Source organism: Acomys minous (assembly GCF_964271855.1).
Source record: "Acomys minous genome assembly, chromosome: 4".
NCBI lineage: Eukaryota > Metazoa > Chordata > Mammalia > Rodentia > Muridae > Acomys > Acomys minous.
Genome location: NC_140486.1, coordinates 86,369,295 through 86,396,911, shown reverse-complemented (window position 1 = coordinate 86,396,911; position 27,617 = coordinate 86,369,295). Strand labels below are relative to the sequence as shown.

The window sequence follows — 27,617 nt, the reverse complement described above, 5'->3', positions numbered from 1 at the left end:
CCCTTTGGCACCATCCCTGTTGCAGGCTAGACCTTCCAGCTCTGAGCTATACCCCTGCCACAGCCCGAGCACAGATGGCTTTTACATCATCTTCAGTTATCTGTGAAAGCTACAAGTTGAGTGAGATTTGAGTCAGAGTTTTTGTTTTGACTTGACTGAGATGTACTCTTACAGATCCCAGGCTGCCTTAAATGCCTGATCCTCTTGCTTCAGCCCCCAGGCTCTTGGGGTTACTACTGGTGTGCGCCACCATGCCTAGTCCACAATTGGGTTTATTTTTATTTTTACTTTTATTTTTAAATTTGGTTTCCTGGCATTGAGCTCAGGTTGTCAGGCTTTGGGGGCAAGCACCTTTGTCCTCTGAGCCGCTGCACAGGCTCTCTTCTCCAAGTCTCTTTAAAATTAGTTATTTTATGTTTTTGAATGTTTTGTTGGCACATATGTAATGCATCATGTCTCAGATCCTCTGGAACTGGAGTTACAGATGGTTGTCAGCCATCATTCAGGTGCTGGGAATTGAACCTGGGTCTTCTGCAAGAGCAGCAAGTGCGCTTAACAGCTGAGTCATCTGTCCAGCGCCCTAACTTGGTTTTGATTGGGAATTATGTGGTCAACACTTGTGGGCTTGTTGGATTTGATAGTATCCCCCTGAAACCTGGCACTCAGGAGGGGGGAGGCATTACGTCAAGCCTAGGCCACATAGCAGAGACCCTGTCTCAAATACAGGCTGGGTGATTCTTTTTGTAAATGTTTTGATTTATTCTTCTCACAGTGAACTGGAAGTTGGTTATTTGGACGGCTTGATTTTTGAGAACAGAGTGCCATGTCACAAGAGGGTAGTTGAGAAATAGTGGAAATGTGTGCGCGTGCGCGCGCACACACACACACACACACACACACACACACACACTCTCTCTCTCTCTCTCTCTCTCTCTCTCTCTCTCTCTCTCTCTCTCTCTCTCTCTCACACACAGTCACCTGCTGTATAAGCCTGGCTAGATGCAAAGGGCCTCTAAGTCAGAGGCTTTGTTTATCTGCATAGGGGTTGAAGGGAGCTGGAGGCCAGGGCAGTGTTCTGCTGTAGCACTCTTTCTTAATGAAATCGTAGGAGGAATGCTGTGTGTGTGACAGGACAGTGGGGAATAGTATTAAGTGGTGGATTGCAGGGTACCTAGAGCCCTGGCTACTGCCTGTTGATGGGAGCTCCTGGATCCCTCTGTGGAGTCCTAAGGTTTGAAAATCAGAAGTTTACAGCTTGGATGGAAAGCATTTGCGGTTGTCAGAGCCACCTGGAGGGCCTTTTGAGACAGAGAGCCAGATCCCTCCTGGGCGTTCTGTGGCTGAGAGTTGCATTTCTAACATGTTTCCAGGCAATGCTGCTGCTGCTGCTGCTGCAAAGACCTCTCTTTGAGAGCCACTGGCCTAGGCCCACATAGGTGGCTTCTCAGATGTTTCAGCATTCCTGGGAGTTGGCAGAGTGAAGTCACATCAGAGAGATAGTGAGTTACAAGTGGGAGACTGAGTCTCAGCACCCGAGGGTTTAGCTGGCAGCAGCGGGCCTTATGGTGCACAGCTGAATGTGGAGGACAGAGGTGCGTTCTAGGTGCTGCTGTTAGAGTCACTGAAAAACAGGCTGCTTGTAGAGACCTGGAAAAGTAGCCAAGCGCTGGGCCTTTTCCTTTCCATATTCTACTTGCTCAGATTTTTATAAAAGTCCAATTCAAGTTTAAAAGCTGAACATTAGGCTCCTTCACTTCTGTTCTGCAGTAATTGGGTACATTGCTGGGTGAGGGTCACTCTTAAAGGTATGGCTGGTTGGCCCATGCCTGCTTAAGTAATGTGTTCTGTTCCACACAACCCGAGTTCTCCTCGGTCGCCTTGGACAGAAGGCATCGATCTGTTGTTTCAGGTTAGCGGTGAAAATGGAGTCTGGAGTGTAGCTGCAGGCCAGGATTATTCCTTGTTCTTAGTGGACACTGAAGACTTCCAGCCCGGGCTGTATTACAGTGGCCGACAGGACCCCGCAGAAGGTGACCCCCTGCCAGAGAACCTCAGTGGTTCAAAGATGCCAGTGTTTCTACCCTGCGGTAAGGTGAGCAGCGCTTGGGTCCTACAGCCCATGTTCTGTAGCATGAGTCTTTGAATATTGCTGTGACTCTAAGTGAACCTGATTGGATTATGAACTCTGACTACCTCATTTAAAGTTGCAAGCCCCTTCTCATCTCTCTCTCCCGCTTTATTCTCCCCACGATCCCCTTTATTCTCCCCACAATCCCCTTTATTCTCCCCACAATCCCCTTTATTCTCCCCACGATCCCCTTTATTCTCCCCACAATCCCCTTTATTCTCCCCAGGATCCCCTTTATTCTCCCCACGATCCCCTTTATTCTCCCCACAATCCCCATCACCGTGTAATATGTGATGTTCTTGTCAGCTCTTAATGGAGGTCATGAGTGTAGGGCTTTTTGACTCCCTCATGCATCGATGTGTTTGCATAGTACATATGCTGTTGTCATTATCTCCTTGAGGCCAAGTCTTGATAGGCCTGCAGGCCAGGCCAGCCTGGAACCTGCTGTGCTGACCTCCTGCCTCCTTCTCCTGAGTACTGGAATTACCGGTGTGTGCTCTCCAGCATAGTGCAGACCTTACAGGCAGTTGCTGAGGCAGCGCTGTCATGGAGGGTACGGTGCCTGTGCTTTCTGTAAACGTACTGTGGGCGGGTGTGATGCTGGGTTTGAACTCGGGGCTTTGAATGTACTGGATAAGAACTCTCCCACTGAGCCACCCTCCAGGCCCCAGAGTCCTCAGGTGAATTATAAAAGAATGATTTCTAACTGAGGTGAATAGTGCTAACTTGAGGGTCCTGAGGGCACTGGCAGGACTTACCTCTGCCCCTACTTCTCGGCTTTTCACTTCTGTCAGCTTAGCTGCTTCTCTCTCTTGAAGATCTAAGTCTGCTTTTCTAACTCCTGCCTCAGTTTTTATACACTTAGACTTAGCTTGTCTCTCCCGCCCCCCCCCCCCCATGAAAGTAGCTCACGCCCTCGCAGAGCCGTGTCAGCAGGGGCAGCCCCCAGTGTTGGTGCACTCTAGATGTTCCGTTCTCATGGAAAAGTGTGTTTCATGGACTGTAGTCAGTCTCTGGCTCCCTGCTTACTACACTCTGAATGTACTGAGACCAGGCCTTAACTGCCAAAGGCAGCATTGGTCAAGGTTTGGCTCTTGACCTCCATGTAGCTTGTTTGGGGCATGCTGATTGGCTCTGGGCAGGAGCTGGCCCGTCACCGCATGGCCTGTGAAAGACTGGAGGCTAGGTAAGGGATGAAAGGGCTCTGCCGTGTGTCACTGATTTCCTTGGAAGGTTAGTATCCATAGAGTGTACAGCCCGCCTGCCGGGCTTAATAAGGAAGTGTGAATAAAGACAAGGAGTGTTTTTGTTCTCAGTGGGAAGAGAAAATGTAAAGAATAGTTCTTTTCAGAACGTTCTTTCCTTCTTTCCTGTTGCACCTGTGTGCGCTCTCCATCTCTCCAGCCCCACCCCCTTTACGGTGGTTTGTGAGGTCACACTTTGTGTTTCTTCACCTGACTTTGTTCACTTTCTGCCCTTTGGTTCCATCCATGTTGTTACGAATATCAAAAGTTTGCTTCTGTGTCTGAATGGCGTTCCTTTATATACACGCTACCTCTTTTCTTTACGCATTCTTCTGGCAAAGGGCACCTATGTGATTCCATAGCCTGGCTGCTGTAACATGTGACTACAGATGTCATCTTGACCTAGTGACTTTGGAAATGTTCTGAGTAGTGAGGTTGCTGGATCATGTGGTGGTTCTGTTTGTTTGTTTGTTTGAGGGACCAGCATTCTGTTTTCTTTGCTGGCCATACCAGCTTACATCCCTATCAGCAAGGTGTAGGGGTCCCTTTTTCTTCATATCCTTGTAAGCACTTAATTTTGGTATTTTTGGCCATTTGGGTATCCTCTTTGAGAAGCCCTACTTAGGTCAGTTTCCTGCTTTTCAGTTGGATTACTTGGGATGTTTTGCTGCTGAGATTTTTCAGTTCCTTTTGCACTCTGGGTATTACTCCTTCATTGCTTGAAGAGTCCGAAGGCATTGTCTTCTGTAACAGCCTCTCATTTGTTAGCTTTTCTTTTGCTGCTTGTGTTTTAGTTTGTGCAGACCAATATCCTGACGCATTTCCCTTGTGTTTTCCTTACTTTGTTTTTTTATTTTGATTTGTGAAAGTCTCATAGCCAAAGCTAGCCTCAAATTGATCTTTTGCTTGGGATTGCAAGTGTAATTTTTGTTTTTTTAATCCCTTGGTGCAAGGTCTTACACTGTAGCTCAGACTAACCTAGAACTCACTGTATAGCCAGCATGGGCTTGAATTCCCAGCATTCCTTCAGCTTCAGCTTCTGAGTTGCTGGAATTATAAGCATGAGCTATCGTATCTGGCCCTATGCTTTCTTAAAATCTCCTTATGTTGTTTTTTTTCCCCCCAGAGACCCCTAAGGGTTTCTCTGTGAAACCTTGATTGTCCTGGACTCACTTATGTAGGCCAGGCTGGTTGGCTCTGGTTTTTCGAGACAGGGTTCTCTGTGTTAGCCCTGTCTGTCTGCCCTGGAACTTACTCTGTAGGCCAGGCTGACTTTGAACCCACAGAGATCCCCCTGCCTCTGCCTCCAGAGTGCTGGGATTAAAGGGGTGCGCCACCACCGCCTGACCCTGAGATGTATGGTGTTATCATTTGGGTCTTTGTATGTCTAAGGTATCTTGGAGATAAGTACAAGCAGGTATATATAATTATTCACAATTACCAGTGGTTTGTGAGTATACCAGCCCCAAAATAAACAAAGAGCTCTGACGTGCAGTGCTTGTAAATCTTCACTTTTAAGCTACTGGTAGTTAGTAACCTGCTTACCAGCTCCTGGGTATCTTAACCTGTGGCCCCTGCCTGCCACCCTAAGCCCAGGCAGTTATACTAGATTGCTGCTCATAAATTATATTTTATCTTTAATCTTTTTATTTTTCTCTCTTTTTAGCTTGGATATATAAGCAGAATAACAGCAGGAAAAGATAGCTATCTAGCCTTGGTGGACAAGAACATCATGGGGTATATCGCCACTCTCCATGAGTTAGCTACCACGGAAAGACGGTTTTACTCAAAACTAAGCGAAATCAAATCGCAGATACTTAGGCCTCTTCTCAGTTTAGGTAAGTTGACCCTCCATCACCCACATCCCCAGATCATCAGAGCTCTCGTTTTAGCTGTTCTTCCTGTATTGTCAGGAAGCCTGTGTGTTTGTTTTTTAGATAGGGTGGGCCCAACTCGCTATGTAGGTGAGGGAGATCTCGAACTCTTGATCCTTTTGTCTCCACCGCCCAGCTGCTGAGACTGCAAGTGTGAACTACCACACCTGCTGCTGCTGCTGCTGTTTGTTTCTTTAAGGCCCAGGCTGACCTCAAACTTCTGGGCTCAAACAGTCCTCTAACCTCAGTCTCACCATGACTTACATTACTATAGGAGTGTGCCACTGTGCCTTGCTTAAGAAAACTGTTTGCGCTGATGGCTTATTCCTTCCCTTCCCTTCCCCTCTCCCTCCCTCCCCTCCCCTCTCACACTCGCATTCATATTCTCTCCCACCCCAGCAGTTCACACACTGTTTGCAGTTCTTTGGGAGCCTGGCTGCCCCAACCCTGTCTTCATAGTCCCCAAGCTCCTCCTTCCTGCACTTGTAGAAACTGGATGTGGCCAAAGAGAAAAGTATATTCTTTGGGAAAATTGTCCCTGGAAACTACACTTGAGCAATACTTCTGCATCCTGGTCCTTAGATATTGTATAACTTCCATGGGTTTTTTTCCCCTCATTTTTTTTTTCTGACAGCTCTTAGAATTGTATCATCCATATGTGAATGAATTAACCAAATGTTTATTCAGCCACAGAGAGGAGGGAAGTGAGCCAGTAAGCCAGAGGAAGTAGTCCCCATGGTTCCCAGGGGCTGCCCCCATCTCTGTGTCCAGGGTATCTGAGGTCTCGAGGACATTAGCAAGGACGACAGAGTGGGGGGTGGGGGCTACAAAGTAAGACCCTGTCTTAGAAACACTCCCCTCAAGCAAGACACCATCACCCATCCTTGCAGGATTTCTATTTTGGCCCTGGACTCGGAAAACAGAGATGGGATTTTTTCTTCTCTTCTTTACTCCTTGGCTACTGTTAGGGCTCAGGATTTAGCCTAATGGCCTAGCACATTGCTTTTACCCTGGGCTGTGTGGTGAGTTCAAACACCTACTTTAAACAGCTAACTTAGCAACTTTTTTTTTTCACTTATTTGGATTTTGTTTGTTTGTTTTCTAGTTTTTGAGTTAGGGTCTCATGTAGTCCTGGTTAGCAGTCAACTCTCTATGTAGCTAAAGATGACTCTGAACTCCTGTTCCTCATCCCTGCCCCCAAATGCTGCAGTCACAGGCTTGGACCACCAGTCCTAACTAATTTAACCATGTTTGGGGATACAGTCCCTATGTAAGTTGAGGCTTTGCATTTTTTGTTTTTAATCTGTTTTGCTTTGTAAGGGTTGTGGAGCCCTGTTGTGTAAATTCTCCCCTTACGATGGGCTCAGAATTACGGAACTTAGGCAAGAGAAGGAAGCAACTGCGTCTTCCTTCGTTGTTCTGAGGGAAAGTGGAGTCTGTCATCTGACCAGGTCTTGCTGGCTCTCCTCCTTAGCCTCCCTGCTAGAAGTGAAGAACTGCAGGCTGAGAAAGGCAGGTGGTCTGCTGATGCCCTCTAACCTGAAGCTTAGGTTCCCCGCGTGCTGACGAGTTGGGCTTGTCCATGGCAAACAGCAGCCAGTGAAAAAAGTTCAAAATGCTAGATAAGGGCTGACTCTGAGCTGGGCATGTAGCTCAGTTGCTAGAGTGTGTACCTGACATGCTCAAGGTCAGTTCCAGCACTGCAAAACACATGGCATGGTAGCACACTCTTGTACCTAACTCTTGGGGGGTAGAAACAGGATATGAAAGGTCAAAGTCATACTGGGTTATAAGAAGACCTTATCACTATTTGTAGAGATGAATTTAATTCCTGGCTGCTATCCTGTTATTGTTGTGTCAAATTAAATAATTCGTTTCCCTCTTTTTGTTTTACATTGCCTGTTTTCAAAACTTAGCAGGTATTAGCCAGTCTCCAGTTTGGTTGTTACTTTAAAAAAAAAAAATCACCTGGGAAACTTTTAAAAGACACATCCATTCTGAGCTGGTACTATCAAACCTACTGGATCAAAGACCTGACAGCTTCTGTAGATAAGGTTGGGAGTGTGGCTTGTGTGTGAGCGCACGGATCCAGGGAAGAACCCTGGCTTCTCCATCACTCTCCACCTCACTCCTTTGTTTCAAGGTCTTGAGCTGAACCTGATGCTTACCATTTTTTGGCTAGGCTGGTGGCAGCAAGCCCTGGGCTCCTCGTGTTTCCCAACACCCATCCAGGTTTTTGTAACATTTTTGGAAGTGATTTGGGTTCCATAGATGAGAATGCCAACAGAGTAAATGTTCTCAGAAAGGGGAAAGTCATAAGAAAGCACTTGGTTTTCATGTTATTATCATTTTGTTGCAGAAAATTTGGGCACTGTGACTACTGTCCAGCTGTTACAGGAAGTCGCAAGCCGGTTCAGCAAGTTGTGTTACCTCATTGGGCAGCATGGAGCCTCACTGAGCAGCTTCCTGCAGGGAGTGAAGGAAGCCAAGAGCCTGGTCATCATGAAACACTCGAGTCTTTTCTTGGACAGTTACACAGAGCAAGTATCAGTCCTTTGTTATGTTCAGTCTCAGCAAGGTAATATTGAAGGGGGAGCAGCTCCTCAATCAGAGAGCACACGGGGAGCCCCTCACTCGAGGAGACACACGGGGAGCCCCTCACTCAGAGGAGACACACAGGGAGCCCCTCACTCAGAGGAGACACATGGGGAGCCCCTCACTCAGAGGAGACACACGGGGAGCCCCTCACTCAGAGGAGACACACGGGGAGCCCCTCACTCAGAGGAGACACACGGGGAGCCCCTCACTCAGAGGAGACACACGGGGAGCCCCTCACTCAGAGGAGACACACGGGGAGCCCCTCACTCAGAGGAGACACACGGGGAGCCCCTCACTCAGAGGAGACACACGGGGAGCCCCTCACTCAGAGGAGACACACGGGGAGCCCCTCACTCAGAGGAGACACACGGGGAGCCCCTCACTTAGAGGAGACACACGGGGAGCCCCTCACTCGAGGAGACACACGGGAGCCCCTCACTCAGAGACACACGGGGAGCCCCTCACTCAGAGACACACAGGGAGCCCCTCACTCAGAGGAGACACACGGGGAGCCCCTCACTCAGAGGAGACACACAGGGAGCCCCCTCACTCAGAGGAGACACACAGGGAGCCTCCGAATTAGAGGAGACACACAGGGAGCTCCTCACTTAGTGGAGAGCACACAGGAAGAATAGCAATGTTTAATCTTGGCCAACCATAGATCTGTAGTGCTGAAAGTCAGTTTTCCTTAAGGGAGAAAGGGTTAACAATTACGAGTTTTCATATGCCTTTCTGTATCCAACAGATACATACTTTATTTACATACAGTGTCCTGTCATAAGTCTGGTTATTTTGTTTACTTAAGTAAATTCTACCAAAATATGAGGAAATCGAGAACACAGTGATTTAAAGAGCAGCTGTAAGTATGCAGCTGTTTTTCCTGCTGTGTGATGGAACACTAGCTACATTTAACATAACAGTGTCTTTTGAATAGCACCACAGATGATTAGCAAAGTTCTTTTCATGTTTTGTAAGTAAAATATACCAAGTTTATTTGTAAGCTTAAACTATTTCTTTTTCTTGATTTGTATTTTGGTATCATGTTTCAAGATATTAATTTAATATTAATATCAGTTTAATGTAGACCAGGTGGCACTGTTGATCTGAAGTATGCGTTGTTTTCATGTGTAGTTTATTCTCCATCCATCTGGCAGGAGTTGACTCAGTGCCACCAAGTGCCAGGCACTGTGGAGAGTTACAGCATGGGGCGGGCCAGGAGGAGACACCTGTTGCCAGAGAGTTCCTGCCATGCCTAGGGCCAACCCAAGGACTAGCGTGTGCTTATTATCACAGGCTGCAGGCAATGCTCACCAAAAGGATATTTAAGGTTGCCCTTGTCCCCACCAGTCAAAATAAGCTCCTGCAATCACTCTAGTGTTTTCCTTTCAGACTTAGTATGTGACTTCAGCCCCAGGCAAATTAAATATATTGGAAACTGCTGTCTAGGAAGAAATACCTTTGCTTTACTCTTCTAGCTCATCAAAAATGAAGACTAATGAGAGGGCTTGACACTGGTTTATTTTAAAAAATAGATTTTGTTATTTGTGTGAAGGTTTCAGCTTTTATTAATGGAAGTTGCCTCATTTGTCTTATATTTACCACCCTACCTCCATTTAGTTTTTTCTCTCTCTCTTATTCATGGCCTTTTGCTTTCAGATGCACTGTTTGATGTGTTGGGCTACTACTTTAAATCGAGTAGTTATTCCTATAGATAGGGTAAAGAAAACTACTTTACATTTTTTATAAGTCTCTACCACTATGGTTCTTTTTAAATAAGAATTCCCTTTCTCTATCAGTATCAGTTCTTGCTAGCCCAGGAGTATGAAAGGAGCATTTCTGCCCAGAGCAGTTTGTCTGCGCTTGCTTCAGAGCACTGGAGCCTTAGTAGGCATGTTCTAATCACAGTCTTGCTCAGCCACCTAAATGGTTTTTTAACTTTCCCTGTTGGTTTTCTGAAGACTTAATTGGAGAGCTTGGAATGATTAAGTTTTCATTAAGAATCCTACAGTCTGAACCATGCTTTCTCCAGCTCCTTAGGTTAGCGAGCGCCCCCGCCAGGCAGGCCACGTGGACAGGGCCTTTGAAACCCCCTTTATGCTAACATCCCTCCCGTACATGCACCCCACTCCTGCTGCGTCCATCTGTCCGTTCTCTTCCCCGTGGCTTCATTAACCCTGATGTCGCTGAGTTCTGAAATTCAGAAAGTGTCTAGCTATGCATTTGCAACTTCACCACTGATGCTTCTGTGTCTGTTTTTCTACCTAAGGTACTGCACATCAGTTTCAAATTTCCTGGTCATGGGAGGATTCCAGCTTCTCGCCAAGCCTGCCATGTAAGCAATCTACACCTTCCAGTTAGCCTTCTAACAGCCAGAGAGCAAAAGTTTTGAGTTTTTGTTTTGTTTTTCCGGTTTTGTTTTTTTCTGCTTTTGTTTATTTTTTGAGAATTTCATACAAAACATTCTTACCATATTCTTTGTTTTCTACAAGCTCCTCCCAGATCCTTCCCCCAAACCTATTCATTTCATGTTCTTTTTCTCTTAAAAACAAAACAAAACATGCCAGGCGCACGCCTTTGATCCCAGTACTTGGGAGGCAGAGGCAGGCGGATCTCTATGAGCTCAAGGCCAACCTTGTCTACAAGGGAATCCAAGACAGCTAAGGCTACACAGAGAAACCCTTGTCTCGAAAAATCAAACAAGCAAACCTAAAAAACATGAAGGTTTTTGGGTTTTTGTTTTTGTTTTGGTGGTGGTGGGGAGGGCGTTCTACTTCTGAGCACGAGGCCTACCATGGGGTGTGGTTATATACCCAGTGTCACTACATTGGAGGAAACGGATTTTCCCTCTCCCAGGAGCTGTCTATTGCATATAGCTTCTTGGTCAGAGGTATGACTTGTGTCTACCTCTCCTTCTCAGTGTTGTGATTTTGTCTGCTTTGAACCAGTCCAAGTTGTGTACATGCTGCCAGACTCTGAATTCATGTTTTATCAGTCCTGTTACACCTGGAAGATAGTGTTCCCTTGATGTCGCCACCCTGGGCTCTTAAAATCTTTGTGCTTCCTCTTCTGCATAGATGCCTGAGCCTTCAGGGTCGGAGTGTGCTAAAGTCATCCCACTTAGGGTGGAGTGCTCCAAAGCCTCTTATTCTCTGCACACTGTCCACTTGTGGGACTCTAGGTTACTTCCCATCTAGTGAAAGAAAAAGCTTCATTGATGAGGGCTGAACAACCCACTGATCAGTGGGTACAGCATATGATGTCTAGTTGAGGTATTGTCTCCCCCACTATATGGTAACTTCACTTAAACTCCTTTTATATATATCAGGAAGCTTCTACAGCCATAGGTTTCCATATGGTTTTCAAAGGGCCTTAGATATGTTACAGTGTGGGTATTCGAGAATCCACGGGAAAGTATTGGCGTGGCCATTTACCCATGGATCAAAGTGTAGAGGTTCATTAACTCTCTGGACACTGGATGACTATCACTAGGTGCAGTAGGGTTCTGAAAGAGATCTAAAGTGAAAGGTGCAACATCTGGATCCTATTCAGTACTACTTTTCGTTAGACCTGAGGCTTTGAGCAGCTCTTTGCACGGCAGGAAGCCTACTTTGTTTCCATCTGAAAAAATGTTTTCTCCTCTGTTAGTAAAGAACAGATAATGTCTGCAGTGGCCCCAGAAAAGTATACCTCACACAGATAAAAAGTATCTGCATCTAGCTTTTGGATGGATGTGGAACATTGACCTAATAACAAAGGCAAAGTGAAAACTTCCTTATTTTGGCCAGGCTTGATTTTTACTCTTCTATGCTAATAGGAATGGTGGGTTTTGTTTATCTAGTCATTCTTTTCTGAACTTGGCCAGTTTTTAGTAAAGGGTTGCACTAGAAGTTCTGAAGTGAGTTGAGGTGCTTTCCGTCCTGTTGTGTTTCCTGGAGCAGTGTTCATGAGTCGGGGATTGTCTGTATCTTGAAGATTGGGTAGACGTAGCTGTAAAAACCTGTGCGCCCTGCGGTGGCAGAGTTCCTGTGGGATTTCAAACTCCTGTTTGGTTCTGTAGTGAGTGGGTCTGCCTGACCTTATTTCTTATGGCTTTAGCCGTTATTTGTTTATTTGGAAAGTTGTCTATTTCATCTGTTTTCAGTTTTATTAACATTTCTAGTACTGTCTTCAGTTGTTTTCATACAGTTATTCCCTGTATGTTTAGTGCGCTTACTTATTTGGGCCTTTTTTGTCTTTTATTTATCTGGGTTTGTTTTTGTTTTTGAACCAATGCTTTTTATTGGAATTACTTACAGGAATATGGCTGAGATGTTCCTTACAGGAGCAGAAACAACTCAAAGACAGCTGCATCACCGAAGCCCATCCCAGCATGGGCGACAGCTCACAGAACTGGGAACCTGGAGCTCACTGCTCCCAGGCTGGAGAGTGTCCCTTCCAAGTGACTCTGGTCTAATTTCTTCCAGGCAGCCAGTCTGCTCTCAAGAGTCCACTTCGCAGCTCGTCTTGCTTGTTCTTAGGAAGAAGGGGCCTGGAGATGCGGGCAGGTTTCAGGACCTCTTGAAGCTGCTAAAGAGCTTCCTGCAGGATGGACTGCTTTTTTGGTTTTTGTGGGGTTTTGTTTTTGTTTTTGTTTTCGAGACAGGGTTTCTCTGTGTAGCCTGTCTGTCCTAGAGTAGCTTTGTAGCCCAGGCTGGCCTCGAACTCACAGCAATCCGCCTACCTCTCCCTCCCAAGTGCTGGGATTAAAGGCATGTACCACACTTTTGCACAACACTTCACCTCTTCTCCCAGCTCTTAGAGTCTTCCTGCCCCCTCTTCCTCAAAGAGCCTGAGCCTTGGAGGATGGCTGTAGCTGTCCACTTGTGGGTAAAAAGTAGGCCACCATGGCTCATGTCCACCTGTGGGTAAAAAGTAGGCCACTGTGGCTCATATCCACCTGTGGGTAAAAAGGCCACTGTGGCTCATGTCCACCTGTGGGTAAAAAGGAGGCCACCGTGGCTCAGCAACAGTCTCAGGAACTTCACCAGTGCCTGTGAGCTGAGGTTGACAACAACAGCCTCTGCTTCCCTGGCTGGAATCTGGGTTATTTATCTTAAACTTATAATCAGTCCTGTCAGCACTTTGCTGCCTTTTAGTATTTTCAAAGATTGATTACTGTTTCTCATTTTATATGTTATATTAGCATATATTAATTATACATAATAACAGCTCAATTAAAGCATTTACATACATGTCTAGAATATATTTTGAGCCCTCTCTCCCCACTTCCTCTATCCCTTCCTCTTTCGTGTCTTCTTTCTTTGTTTGATGTCCCAGTGTTGTTGTTAGGGTTGCTTACAGTATCATGGGTAAGGGGTTATTTACCAGGAGCATGGTTATTTCAGGGCATCATAATACTGCCCACACCACTGACGAAAATGCCTCTTTTTTCCCCCATTAATTATTAACCTCTTAGAAGTCCTTAGGGAAGGTGGAGACTCTTGTTTTTTATTTCATCAATTCCTGCTGTCTCATTTGTGTTCAGCTATTACTTTTTCAGATTCATAAGTTACACATTTCATTAATTTTTCTTCTTCATCATTATCATTATTATTAGAGACAGGGTAGCCCAGGTTGGCTTTCAATTTTTTGTATAGCTGAAGTTCTTAAGCTCCTGACCTTGCTGCCTCTACCTCCTGAACACTGGGATTATAGGTGAACGCCACCACACTGGCTTGTCTTATTCCTGAAAGTAAAGTTCAGTGGTTGGCTTGTGTTGACAGTCGAAGGGAAGGAAGAACTTAGAAGAATCCAGTTCCACACTATTGCTTGGAGCAAGGAGCTCTGCTTTTCCTCTGGTGTTTCTATTCTGCACAGCTTAGCAGAGTGGCCAGACCTGCCAGATTCCTGTGACTTTGAATTGTGAAAATAACAGAATGATGTCATTTATCATTTATCCCTTGAAAGTGAAATGCCTAATCATTTCCTAGATCACGAGGGAAGGTCTGTTACAAACCATTTCTATTACAGTTACTGGTGCTACCATTGCTTTATCTTGCACTTTAAAGTCTTTATTTTATAGGTTAAAAATTATAATTCTGTTCATTATACCTGGGTCATTTTACTGTATCTGTATTCGTTTTCATACCACCTAGACTGTGCATGCTGAACAGTCACTGCAGTGAATCCTTCCGTGTAATATCACTCACACTGTCCATACCACATGACCAACTGCGTCTTTCTTTTTTCCAGGGATTTCCTAAATAAACACCAAGAACTCTTGCAGGCTTTGTCAGACGTGAATGATGAGAACGCTCAGCTGACGGAAATCCTGAATACGCTGTTTTTCTTGCCCATCAGACGTCTTCATAATTACGCAAAAGTTTTGCTAAAGCTCGCCACATGCTTTGAAGTGGTAGGTTCCCTTCGTGCCCCATCGATTACTGGGGAAGCCAACAATCAAAGCCGTTGGTTTGGACTAGGTCGCATTACGATGTTGGGCCCCATTAAATTAATATTTATGTGTCCAGCTAAGATGTCATTCTCTGTCAGGAAGCAGAAGGAAGGGAAGGTGGGCTAGAGCGAGCTTGTTTTTCACTCTGGATTCTGTTTCCACCAGGGCCTTACTCACTCAGACCATATTCATTCAGTTGTCTGGGCTAGAGCGCCCCTGTGAGTAGTGTCAGGGCTTGTGGAGTGCCTGCTGAGTCTGGGTCACATAAATCCTGGAGAGTGGCTCATACAACCACGGCAGTGGAGCTGCCCAGCTCCTGGGTACTCGGTAGACTCCTGCCAGGAAACGTGATTTCCTTTTGTTTCCAGAGAAACTCTGCCAACCCCAGAGCTCCTCAGAACCTTCAGATCTTGGCCTGTCTCCTGATGTAGGCAGACTTCAGACCACAGAGTGAGGCCCGGCAGGGTTTTCCATGTGATCTTGGTGGGTTTTGCTTTTGTCTAATGTAGTTTTAGCTATGCAAGTTTGAGCCCCCAGAAAACAGTGGGCTACAGACTTCACCTCAGTCAGTGAAGGAAACAAGCGTTCCCAGATCAGACTAGAGTTGTTTGGGGAAAGTGGGGCTTGGGGGCACACGTCTGCAATTCCAGCACATGGAAGGCTGAGAGGAAGGAAGATGAAAAGTTTGAGGCCAGTCTGGGTTCACCTCGCATCCCCCCCTCCAAAAAAAGGACTGTATCCGGTGTGAAGGGCCAGTTCTGGGGAGTGATGTGGGCCTGCCCTCTCCTGGCTTTAGTCTTTGCCCTCCATCTGACACATGGCTTCCCATCCCAGGGAGTCATGTTCAGTGCCTGGCCTTTCCCTCTGGAAACACAGCGAACCTTGTCCTCTGTCTGGAGGCCTCCAACGCCTGAGTCCACGAGCACTGCTCATGAGGTCAGGGGTGCCGTCCACTGCACGGTCTCCTCCTGCCTGCCCGCCCCCGGGTTACCTCCCTCCTGCGCCTTGCCAGCGCTTCACTTCCTCAGTTTCACTCATGCTCCATCCTTGGTCTTCGTCCTCATCATAAATCATCAGCCACCTTTGGAAGCTTTGTTAGCACACAACACACTCACATTCCATCACTGTAAATTATAATTTCCAAGTCTGAGGTATAAAGTAGATGGTATGTATGTATGTATGTATATGCATATGTGTGTATGCATTTTTATCTAAAATCAGTTCAGGCTGGCCTTGAACCCGGACATGTGCCTGCCTCTGCCTCCCCAGTGCCGGCATTAAAGTCATGCACCATCACACCTAACAGTCCAGCTGCTGTTCTGAGCATGCTCCATACTTTGATTTGATCTACACAACAGCTCTGTAGAATAGATGTGGCCATTCTCTCCCTTGTGGATGAGAGGGTCGAGGCACACTTGAGAAGTGACGGGCTAGAGTTCACATCCAGGCGCTCTGACTTCAGGCTCTGTTCTTAGCCACCCTCCTTACTGTCTGGTTTGTGTGTTTCTCTTGTGTAAGTTACTAAGAAACAGTTGCATTGTCTTGGTGTGTTTCCTGTCTCTGTGTCTTTATAAGTTCCCAGAAGACAAGGACCACGGCCTTTGGTCACTTAGGGACTCATTAATCTTTCTTAAGTGAATACTGTGAGGACTTTGGGCCGTAATTATCACGAATGGGGAGAACTGGCCTTTCCCCTCTGCTCATTTACTCATACACAGCAGTTATACTTTCACACAGTAGTTTTCCTGTTTTCTTTTGATGGTTTTGGTTTTGGTTTTTCAAGACACGGTTTCTCTGTATAGCTCTGGCTGTCTTGGAATGCACTCTGTAGAGCAGGCTGCCTTCAAACTAAGAGATCTGCCCGCCTCTGTGCGCCACCGCTGTCCGGGGTTTTATTTTGTTTTTTAATTTAAAAATGATGTATGTGTATGAGTATTTTGCCTGCATGTATGCATGCACACTGTGTGCCTGACTGGGAGCTGTGGAAGCCGGGAGTGGGTGTCAGGTTCTCTGAAACTGAAGTTACAGATGGTTTGTGTTGCTTGTGAATAGACCCTGAGATCTTTTTGAGAGTTCACAAGGTCAGAATGTTTTCCTGACACACGAGGACGTTTGCTTTCTCTCCATGATATGTACACTGGTGCCTTTTCTCCACGGTTTGTACTGTAGTGGAGTATGAGATCAGCGTGTGTGTTCCCCGCTTCCCTTCAGTGCGCCGCTGTGTTCGCAGGCTGATTTTCTCCCTGCGGTGACTGTGACATACCTGAAGCGCTCATAGCTGCAGCTTGTGGACAGTGTTTTATGCCCCCTCCCTTGCTTATTGGTCTCTAGACGTCTCCAGAATATCAGAAGCTGCAGGATTCCAGTTCTTGCTATGAGTCTCTTGCTCTCCATCTCGGCAGGAAGAGGAAGGAAGCAGAGTACACACTGGGCTTCTGGAAGACCTTTCCTGGAAAAATGACGGTAACCCTGCCCTCTGTCGCCGGCCCCAACAGCCGTCCTTTCTCCGCTCTTCCCTTTATTTCATAACAGTAGCATTTCAGTGGTGCCCTTCTGACGACTGTAGCCGTGAGTGTTCTGAATCCTAGCGCCTTCCTTTGTTCCCAGGGCTCCTCTGCAGACTTCAGCCTTTGGTTTTAGTCTCCTGTGGGCTCTAATTTTAGGAAGTGTCTAATGCCACAGTAAGCCATGACTAAAAGGCTCCCCTGACTACACCCTGAGTCCAGTTCATCCGCCTTCGCACGGTAGGGTCATGTCGCTAGTTCACTGACGTTTGTGTTCGCTCGTAGGATTCCTTGAGGAAGCCAGAGCGCCGACTGCTGTGTGAGAGCAGCAACCGAGCCCTCTCGCTGCAGCATGCTGGCAGGTTTTCTGTGAACTGGTTCATTCTTTTCAATGACGCCCTGGTCCATGCTCAGGTAGGCTGAATTCCTAGCTGAAAAGAAGCTTTGGAAAGCGGACAGTTGTGAGCTGCGTCATGATGGGTTGTGTTGCAAGAAATGTAGTGCCGGGCAATTAATTTCGTTGTTATGTAAGTGTCAGTGCACCCGCAGAAATCGAGGTCTAGCCCAGTGTATGCCCCAGCTGTCTGGTATGACTTGCATAGTGGGTTACTGTACTGAAGACTGTTAGCAGCCATAGCATAATGGTAAACATTAGTGTATCTGAATAAACAAACATGAGTGGACCATAGTACTATGGTAGCTATGAGATCACTAGGTGAAAGGAATTCTCTGTTGTTGCTTTGGGGACTCATTGTCTTGTTGACCGATAATGTCACTCATAGCACATGACTACGTACTGTCAATTTCTGTTAAGCATTGTTGCGATTTCTTTGTAATCACTGAATAAAAGAGAATGTTAACTACCGCCTCTGGTGTCAGCTGCATTTGAGAGATTATTTTCTTTCTCTTTTGGTTTTTGTTGTCGCTTCTCTGGGGGTTGAATCTAGGACCTCTTAACTGTGAACGCCTCCTCTCTCCTATTAAGCTGCACCTGAGCCAAGATTCTTTTTTTCTAGCTTGAGACTGAGTGACAGCCTTGTGAAGGGTCCTTGTAGCAGAGATGGGAAGGCCCACCAGAGGCGGCAAGGCTGTGGTGATTGTAGCAGAGATGCTGCCTCCCACCTGGCCGTAACCATCTCAAGGGGCTTGTGCTGAGGCTGGCCTGGGCTCCTCACAGGTGTGCCTTCTTGTTCTCTGTTCCAGTTCTCCACACACCACGTGTTCCCTTTGGCCACACTCTGGGCAGAGCCACTTTCAGAGGAAGCTGGTAGCGTGTAAGTGTGCCTCCTTTTCCTACTCCTTTCATTTCCTTAAGTGGGGTGGTGGGAAAAGTGGGAAGGGGCTTAGGAAGCTGCCTTCTCATCCTTAACCGCCCAACACACTGGATAGGAAAGTGCCGTGTGAAGGCCATGGCCAGTGGCAGATGGGCATCTCCGCTGCTCCTATGCCGCAGTGACACTGAGCTCTGTACTGTGCATCTTCTCTCTGACACGGAGCTCACATTTACACTTAGGCTAATTGTCTTCAGTGTCCCACGAGGAGATGGGTGGCATGGAGGCATGGGGGACAGCGTCTGCTATCAGAATGAGCGGTTGCCGTGTCTACTGGTGTTTCTCTTTGTGAACATTTTAGGAATGGCTTAAAGATAACCACACCTGAAGAGCAGTTCACGCTCATTTCTGCAACACCCCAGGAAAAGGTTAGTTCTCTGTGTTTTCTTTCAACTTCGGCCTTGTTTGTCTTTTATGTTAGTAAAGAAAAAAATAAATGTTGTTGCTTCACTAATAACCCTTAAATCAAAACTAGGTTTTGTCTTTTTCTTATGTTTTTCTGAAAGTCTTGCCGTGTAGCCCTGGCTAGGCTTGAACTCATAGAATTCTTTCCACCTTAACTTCTCAAGTGTCAGGATTGCAAGAGTATAACGCCTGGTTGTTCTTTGTCATTCATTCGCTCATTCATTTGTAGGTAGAGTCTTGCTCTGTGTTGCTAACCTGGAACTCACTGAACAGAGCAGGCTGGCCTGGAACTCTCACAGCGCTCCTTGCTTTGTAAACCGTGACTTAAACCAGAAGCGATAGATTCTAAGAGCTGCGTCACATCCGTCTGTGTGAAAAGCCATAGGCAATAGAAAATCTACAGCAGAAAGGCCAGCTTACTCAGTGCAGTGCTGGATGGGTTATTGCCCTAAGCTTGCTGACACGGACTGTTTGCTTCTAGACCAAGTGGCTTCGGGCTATCAGCCAAGCTGTGGATCAGGCTTTGAGGGGGACATCCGATTTCCCGCTTTGTGGAAGTGGTACCAGTGTTCAGAGGCAGGAACCACCCATCTCAAGAAGTGCCAAATACACTTTCTACAAGGATCCTCGCCTAAAGGATGCCACTTACAATGGGCGCTGGCTTTCAGGGAAGCCTCATGGCAGGTGGAGAGTGCTTAATATTTGTTCCCGAGTAAGGAAGGGTGACAGTGACATTATGGAAAAGCATGGTTATCTGACAGTTTGACTTTTCGCTTATATTTACAGAGGTGTTTTGAAGTGGCCCGATGGAAAGATATATTCTGGCATGTTCAGGAATGGCTTGGAAGATGGGTAAGGACGTTGTTTAAAGTACAAAATGAGTTTCAGTTTGGTCACAACTTACTTCATGTTGGTTTCTCATGTGTAGCGCTCGGGGCTACTTTAGGATTCATGCAGAAGACATGGGCGGGCTTGTAGACAGCGAGGATAATACTTGCGCGAGTCACATGACAGTGCCACCCTCACACACAGGGCATAGAGCAGTTTTATTTTCAGTGGTTTTACAGAAATAGTTCCACCTCATCCCCACCCAACTTGCCATGTTGAGGAAGGACTCTAGGGCCTTGGGAATGCTGGGCAAGCTCCACTACAGCTTTGCAGCCTCAGGCGGCTTCTCAGTAGTTTTGGATTTGTTTCCCCGTAAAAAGGGAAAATTTGCAGTGATATAATTGTAACAATAATCTACTGACATCAATTTTGGATAAGCTTGTCCTATCTTCTTTTTTTATTTCATTCATTCAATCATTCATCAGTCATTCAGTATGTGTGTTTGTGTGTGTGTGGGTACACATGCACCCCATGTGTGGCCAGAGGACAGCTGTAGCAGCCAGTTCTCTCCCTCCACTGTGTGGATACTGAGGATTTGAACACGGGCCACCAGGCTTGACAGCTTTTACCCACTAAGCCATCTCATTACCCATCTCGTCATATTTTCTAACACTGCAAACATATTTACAAGAAAATTTTGTTAAATATTTTTTATTCTATTAAAGAAGAAATTTGTCTTTATACACACACACACACACACACACACACACACTGAAGAAGTTAATGGACATGTGTGATAATGTCAAATTTTGTGATTCAAGCTCATAAATAGGTTTAGAATAAAAGGAGACATTGTACAATCTGCTTTACCCTACTTACTAGAGAGGTGTGCATGAGATGTTGTATACTGTGACTTACCCAGAGAAATGTTGTGAATTAGTGACAGAGAGAGGCGAGGGCACAGATGCCCTGCTTCCCTGGCTCTAGAGTAAAGCATCACCAGTGACTCTGGAGCAGGCCTGGGCTCCACTCCTCCCAGGCTTTGCAGGTGGCTTAGCAGCCGCTGCCCCGCTCAGCCCTTTGCTGTAGGTGAGCCCTCTCTGCGTCCTCCTCATGGCAGCGCTTGCTGGCTACTTACAAAAGGGGCGCGTGCCCTCTGCATCTCCTAATGCTTCTTATTTTTCTTTGTAGCTATGGCGAATACAGAATCCCAAACAAGGCCCTGAACAAAGAAGATCATTACATAGGCCATTGGAAAGAGGGGAAAATGTGTGGCCAAGGAGTCTACAGGTAATGACAGGCACTGGCAAGCCTGCAGCCTCGTGTTGCCTCTTCAGAGAACTGTGTAGAGCTAAAGCTTGTGTGGACAGGACTTCTAAAGAGTACATTTTATTTGTCTTTTTTAGGGGGTAGGGGTCTTAGAGACAAGGTTTCTCTGTATAGCCCTGGCTGTCCTGGACATACTTTGTAGACCAGGCTGGACTCAAACTCACAGAGATCCACCCGCCTCTGCCTCCTGAGTACTGGAATTAAAGGCGTGTATCACCATACCCAGCTTATTTGTCTTTTTTAATAACCAAAATTGTGTGCAAATTTCCTGTACCTACTGAGTAAACCCTGACTTTCTACACAAGTCTCACCTACAACTCTAATTTTTTTTTACTTGACTTTAATTTGGACAAAACTTTTTTGCATTCTTGCTTCTAATTGATAGCTCATTATTTCATTTCCCATAAGAGACTAAACACACCGTTGTTCATGTTAACACAAAATATTATTCATGTTACTTTAAATTTTTGTTAGTCCTTCAAACTAGAGGATTTTCAATTTTTCTTAATGTTCGATAATAATAAACAAATAGTTATAGCTACCCGTAAAGGCTAGCTCTGTGTTTCCTGCTCTTTGTAACATAGCTGTTACCTTTGTTCTTTCCCCACAGCTATGCCTCTGGTGAAGTGTTTGAAGGCTGTTTTCAGGACAACATGCGTCATGGGCATGGTCTCCTCCGCAGTGGGAAACTGACGTCGTCCTCTCCCAGCATGTTCATTGGCCAGTGGGTGATGGATAGGAAGGCAGGATACGGTGTCTTCGATGACATCACGAGGTGTGGTGCTCTGCCTCTGTCTCAGCTTGTCTAGTGAGAAGACCATGTTCCTACCCCACCATGCTATTTCTTCAGTTTTAATTATTAGAGCACAAGCACACACACACGTGTGTGTGTGTGTCTGTGTGTGTTTGCATGTGTGTATGGACATGAATGCAGTGTCTGAAGAGACAGAAGAGGACATTGGGTGCCCTGGAAGTGGAGTTGCCAGTGGTTGTGAGCTGCAGATGTGGGTACTGGGAACTGAACTTGGGTCCTCTATAAGAATAGTACAAGCTTTTAATTACTGAGCCATCTCTCTAGCCTCCCAAATCATAATACTTTCATGAAGACTCGAACATCTTACACTTAATCTTATCCAGAAGACCAAGAAACATCTTAAGTTGACGTTAAGAAAACCTTTCAGTGTGGGATGGTGGCACTCAGAGATGTGTGCCTGTAATCCCAGCTGAGGGAAGTTGTGGCAGGAAGATTGAAGTTTGAGGCCAGCCTGAGCTACATAGTGAGACTTAGGTCAGTTTACCCAGCACACCAATGAAAAAGAAAGAGAAGTTACCATAAGGAAACAGTTGTCAGAAATCTTTGTTTTCTTTTTCTTTTTTCCGAGACAGGGTCTCTCTGTGTAGCCTTGGCTGTCCGGGACTCACTTTGTAGACCAGGCTGGCCTCGAACTCACAGAAATCTGCCTGCCTCCTCCAGTGCTGGAATGTGCCACTGCACCCGGCTTCTTTTTTTTCTTTATTTTTATGGACCAAACAATAAGCTACTACTTAACAAAGTCAGGATGATTCAGAATTCACATGGGTACTGTTTTTTCTACATTTTTATACATACAAAGGTTTTACTACCTCAAAAAAGCCTAACAAGTATTTTAATTATTTAATTTATTTAATTTGAGATCAGCCCTATAGCCCAAGGTGGTCTCAAACTCCTTATATAGTCAAGGACAGACCTAGATGTCAGATTCTCCAGTGTGTATCCTCTAAGTGCTACCATGCCTGGGTTATGCAGTCCTGAGGCTCACAATCACAGCCTTGTATATGCTGGGCACACACGGCTTTGCATACGCTGGGCACACACAGCCTTGTATACGCTGAACACACACGGCTTTGCATACGCTGGGCACACATGGCTTTATATACACTGGGCACACATGGCTTTGCATACGCTGGGCACACACAGCTTTGCATATGCTGGGCACGCACAGCTTTGTATACGCTGGGCACACACGGCTTTGCATACGATCGGCACACACAGCTTTGTATACGCTGGACACACACTCTGCCAACCGACTTACATCCTGTGCTTGCAGATCTTTATCATACAAACAGAACCTTCTATGAACGTCAGCAGAAGGTGGGAGGAGCTGCAGGAGAAGAGTGACAGATAGTGCTCTGGGAGCTGGAGATAGAATGGGGTTACTAAATACAGGACAGCTTCCTGTCATGCCCACAAACCAGGAATTAAGGCTAACTATTTAAATTCTGGTAATCAAGCCTTAGAGAGCAATATCATGTATTTTGCTCTCATACTGGATTTGGTCTAGTTTACTTTAGATTTAATGTACTACTCCCCCTTTTATGTTATGCACCATAGCTTCCATGATATGGGGTGTGTGTGTGTGTGTGTGTGTGTTTTGTGTCTCTTTGTTTGTTTATGACACACGGTCTCATATAGCCCAAGCTGGCCTCCAGCTCACTATGTACTTGAGGATAGCCTTAGAGCTAGGCCTTGAACTTGCAGGCATGGTGGACCTTGCCCCCTGTGCAGCATGCTCCCAGGAAGGCCATGAACATCAAGTCACCACAGCATACCGTGGGGCACTGTGGGGTTGACAGGAGGGATGAGGAGGGTAACCCGAGTCCAGGCTCATGGTACTAAGTTTCCTCGGGCACAGTCTTCTCTTCGATGCTCTCCTTCTGCCTTCTCTAGTGTGCATGCCGCCATCACTTACACGGTGATTGGAATGGGTTTGAGAGTCATAATTTATAATAAAGAGATGATGGACTCTTAAAAAAAAAAGAACGAAAAGAAAGAATAAAAAAAAAAAGCTGGCCTGGAGTTCCTGATCCCCTCTCCCCTTTTCCTCATGTGCTAAGACTAGAGGCATGTGCCACCAGGCCTTGTCATATGTGAATTTTTTTTTTAATTACCTTTATGGTCCAGCAAGATGACTCAGTGGGCAAAGGCATTTGCCACTGGGCCTAAGGGCCTAGTTCTGCCCAGGTGATGGAAGGGGAGAACTAACTACAAATTACCCTCTGACCTCCTAACACGTGCTGTGGGATTCATGCACCTTTCTCCCCCACCCCCCAAACACGCGAGTTGAATAAGTGAAATGTAAAAAATTTTATGTATTTTATCTCTAAACTATAGATTTTTTTTCTGTTTTCAGACAAGATCTCACTATGTAGCCTTTGGTGACCTAAGACTTACTTTGTAGACCAGGCTGGCCTCGAATTCACAGATTCTCTGCCTTTCCAGTGCTGGGATTAAAGTTGCGTACCACCATGCCCAGCAAACTGTATGATTTTCTCTGCCTCCTTCTTACCCTGTCTTCACTCTCTACCTGGGGCTTTGAGCATGCTCCATGAGCTACGCTCTGCCTTGTTTTATCTTTTCTTTTCTCTTTGAGACAAGATCTTGCTCTCCAGCCCAGGTCTGACTAATGTGACCCTCCTGGCTTTCTTTCAAAAGGCAGGATTGTAGTAATGGACCACCATATCTAACTCAGATTTTATCTTTTTGGTGGCGATTGTAAGAACATCCTGAGTTTAAGTGTGCAAAAATTAAGCCTTTTGTGACAAACTTTAAGGAAGGAGGTTTGATTCAATTATAGTTTAAATTTTTGGTATTCTTTTTTTATTACACATTTTATTTTGAGACAGGGTCACACTGTGTAGCTCTGGCTCATCTCGATCTCCCAGATTGGCCTTCCTCTGCCTCCTGAGTGTTGGGATTAAAGGTGTACTCCCCCATACCTGGTTTAATAACACATCTTGAAGTTATCAAGGAAGCACATAGAGTGTGTTCAGTCTGGTGGCTAAGGCACAGCACCAGATTCCTGTGTGAATGCTGCTCTGACTGAGATATCTTTCGCTATCACACTGTCTTCTGTTTGAGGAGATGAGCCACTTTGACTAGAGTAATGGAACCAGTTCAACCCGAGGTATATCTCAGGTCCCGTGTAATAATAGTTTTTCTTCACTTTGTCCTTGTTTTATTAGGGTTTCATCTTTCTTTTCTTACTTCTATGCAGGGGAGAAAAGTACATGGGAATGTGGCAGGATGATGTATGCCAAGGGAATGGGGTTGTAGTTACCCAGTTTGGGTTGTACTACGAAGGCAACTTCCACCTTAATAAAATGACGGTGAGCACAGTGTTTATGTGTGGCTCATATGGGCTTTTGCAACCTCCTCCATCTTTAAAGTCTCTTGACTAATGTCGCACTTTGTTTTGGCTTCTTCGAGATGAGGTCTCACTCTGTAACCCAGGCCAGGCTGGGATCCACGGTGTAACTACCTGCCTGGCCTGGAAGTCATGGAAAAACTGCCTCTGCCTCCTGATCCAGGGATTCCAGGCCTGAGCCACCATGCCTGGCCCTGTGCGACTTTCTTAGTACTGTTTTCCTTCCTTGCCAATTGTGGGAGGCTTTGGGGGTGTGGTTGTGTGCACATTAAGGTTTTCTGCAGTCTGTTGTGATTTGTTTTGCTTTTTCACGCAGGGAAATGGGGTTTTGCTTTCAGAAGATGATACTATCTATGAAGGAGAATTTTCTGATGACTGGACTCTTAGTGGAAAGGTTGGAAAACCACTTTGTTTTTTCTTTACACTCTTTCTCACTTATTTTTCTTGACTTTAAAAATCTCCTAAAGATGTAAATTAGTATTCAGTTGCCTCAGCACCTTCTCCATTAAATCTCTGATGCCTCTTGGAACTAATGAGCCATGAACTCATTGTATAGCCCAGGATGACCTTGGACTTCTGGTCCTCCTGCCTCCATCCCCATGTGCTAGGATCAGAGGAATGTACCACGGCACTCAACTTAATCTTCTGTGTGTTTCCAAGAACACAACTTTGATTCAATGCAGTGTGTGTTTCCCCTCAGTCCTCCATTTTCTGTTTCACTGATGTCTGTCCTGGTCTTCCTGTCCTTCCTTCTTGTGTTGGGTTTAATTTGTTCCCTCAGCCTACTTTCCTAAAATAGAATTTCAGATTACTGACTTAGGCTCTTAAGTATTTTAAGACAGATGGTAGCAGCCATGCTGTCCCTCATATGACTGAAAAGACTTCCCACTGCCCTCTTAATCCTTGCTCTTTACCCACACATTGTTTTCCTACATTCTTCCTGGGCATGTGCGTGCGTGCACTTTTTGTTTGTTTATCAGACTTGAGGCTGTCAAAGAGCAAGTTAAAAAGGAAACTGTTAAAAGTAGTTAGTGCTGGTTTTGCTCTTAATTTTGTAAGTTTAAACACTTTTCTAATTTCACTTCTTTTTTGCCCTACCCAGGGAGTGCTGACTATGCCAAACGGAGATTATATCGAAGGTTCCTTTAGCGGAGAATGGGGATCTGGGATAAAGATCGCTGGAAGCTACTTCAAACCTAGCCTGTATGAGAGCGGTACAGACAGACCCAAAGCCTTGTGAGTGCTCGCTCTGCAGTAACGACTGAGTGTTCTCAGTTGCCTTGCTTTCATCAGAGCAAGTTAATATTTTCAAGCAAATTTAAAATGTAAGATCGTTCTTTATAATCAAGATATAATGAACTTAGGTTGGTTGTCACTTATGTAGATAGATGATGGCCACATCTGTTGCCCTGGCTTAAAGAGTATGCCTTAGTCACAGGTGCTTAAAAGTTACAGGTGTGGAAATAAATGATCCTGCTGGGCAGGATGCAGATGCAGGGACAGGAAAAGCATTCTGAATTGAAGTCTCAGGTAAAGCTCAGACACACACACACACACACACACACACACACACACACACACACACACACACACACACACAGTACAACCTGCATCAGTGAAGAGAAAGTAGAATCTAAGTATAATTTGTTCTTCCAAATTTAGGGTTGTCTTTTCCTTACTGATTGCATCTTAAGCTTTGGGTTTTTGTTTGTTTGTTTGTTCATCTGGGACAGGGTTTCTCTGTTTTAGCCCTGGCTGTCCTAGACTTGCTTTGTAGAATAGACTGGCCTTGAGCTCACAGAGATCCATTTGCCTCTGCCTCCCTGAGTGCTGGGATTAAAGGCATGTGCCACCACACCTGGCTAAATTTTGGGTTCTTAATCTTCCTGCCTCAGATTCGTGAGGACTAGAATTACAGCTATGACAACACATTGTGTTGCTGGTTTTTTTGTGTGTCAGGTGGGGTGGGGTAGGGATGGCTTTTTTAAAAACTTGCTTTTATATTTTGGTGTTTCCCACTGTAAAGGTGGTAGGGCCTGGGAGAATGGAGCCAATAAATGAGGTAGCCCACTTCATTCAGCACATCACAAGGACAGGCTGTGCATGGCAAGAGCATGGTTTTCCATAGAGGCATGCACACAAATAACAACAGCCCAGTTGTGACGAGTGATCTGAAGTAAGCTCGCTCCTGCTCACTACACCTGGGAGAGGCACTAAAACACATTCCAAAAACAATTTTGTGTTATTTTCTTGGAGTTTTCTCACAAGCACCCAGAATGCTCACACGTCTCCATTCTTGGGCCACGTTCTGACATTTTGGTGTCATTTCAGTTTTTCTGTTAATCTCAACAAGAACTTACTATATTTCATGTTCTTGTTGGCTTTTTGTTTTTGTTTTTTTTTTTTTTTTGTCTTCAAAGTATTTTTAGACGCTCATGTGTAATGCATTTCACATTTCTCAGCATAAAATGTTTGAAGTACAGAAAACCATTTTAACAGGAGTCTGTTTTCCAGAGTTGGTTCTGTGGAAGTGTGGACAGCAGGGTCAACATGCATAACAACCCACACATGCTAGTACCTGGTGAACACAGCAAACACAGTTAGCGGCAGGAAGTCCCGTCTAGAGCGCCCTCCAGATATTTCAGATAGAACTCCCACTGGTGTGTTGGCAGTTTGGCTCTCAAAAGCATCTTTCGTTGTGTATTAGAAAGTTTTTATTCTTGGGGATCATTTTTCACAAAAGTAGTGGTGAATAAAAG

At 45.6% G+C, this 27,617-nt stretch overlaps 1 protein-coding gene across 7 annotated transcripts in view; it reads left to right on the top strand.

Annotated features, from left to right (window-relative positions):
• The window catches only part of ALS2 (alsin Rho guanine nucleotide exchange factor ALS2), a 74,451-nt gene that overhangs the window by 34,316 nt on the left and 12,518 nt on the right, over nt 1-27,617 (top strand). For all 7 annotated transcript variants that reach the window (XM_084778653.1, XM_084778657.1, XM_084778652.1 and 4 more), the window contains 16 exons: nt 1,910-2,092; nt 5,039-5,210; nt 7,606-7,786; nt 10,111-10,176; nt 14,076-14,238; nt 16,609-16,740; nt 17,067-17,195; nt 17,985-18,055; nt 18,414-18,480; nt 18,999-19,201; nt 19,304-19,369; nt 20,537-20,635; nt 21,285-21,449; nt 24,709-24,820; nt 25,175-25,252; nt 25,961-26,094. In XM_084778653.1, coding sequence (XP_084634779.1) covers nt 1,910-2,092; nt 5,039-5,210; nt 7,606-7,786; nt 10,111-10,176; nt 14,076-14,238; nt 16,609-16,740; nt 17,067-17,195; nt 17,985-18,055; nt 18,414-18,480; nt 18,999-19,201; nt 19,304-19,369; nt 20,537-20,635; nt 21,285-21,449; nt 24,709-24,820; nt 25,175-25,252; nt 25,961-26,094 — 2,021 coding nt within the window. The remainder of the gene's footprint in view (nt 1-1,909; nt 2,093-5,038; nt 5,211-7,605; nt 7,787-10,110; nt 10,177-14,075; nt 14,239-16,608; nt 16,741-17,066; nt 17,196-17,984; nt 18,056-18,413; nt 18,481-18,998; nt 19,202-19,303; nt 19,370-20,536; nt 20,636-21,284; nt 21,450-24,708; nt 24,821-25,174; nt 25,253-25,960; nt 26,095-27,617) is intronic.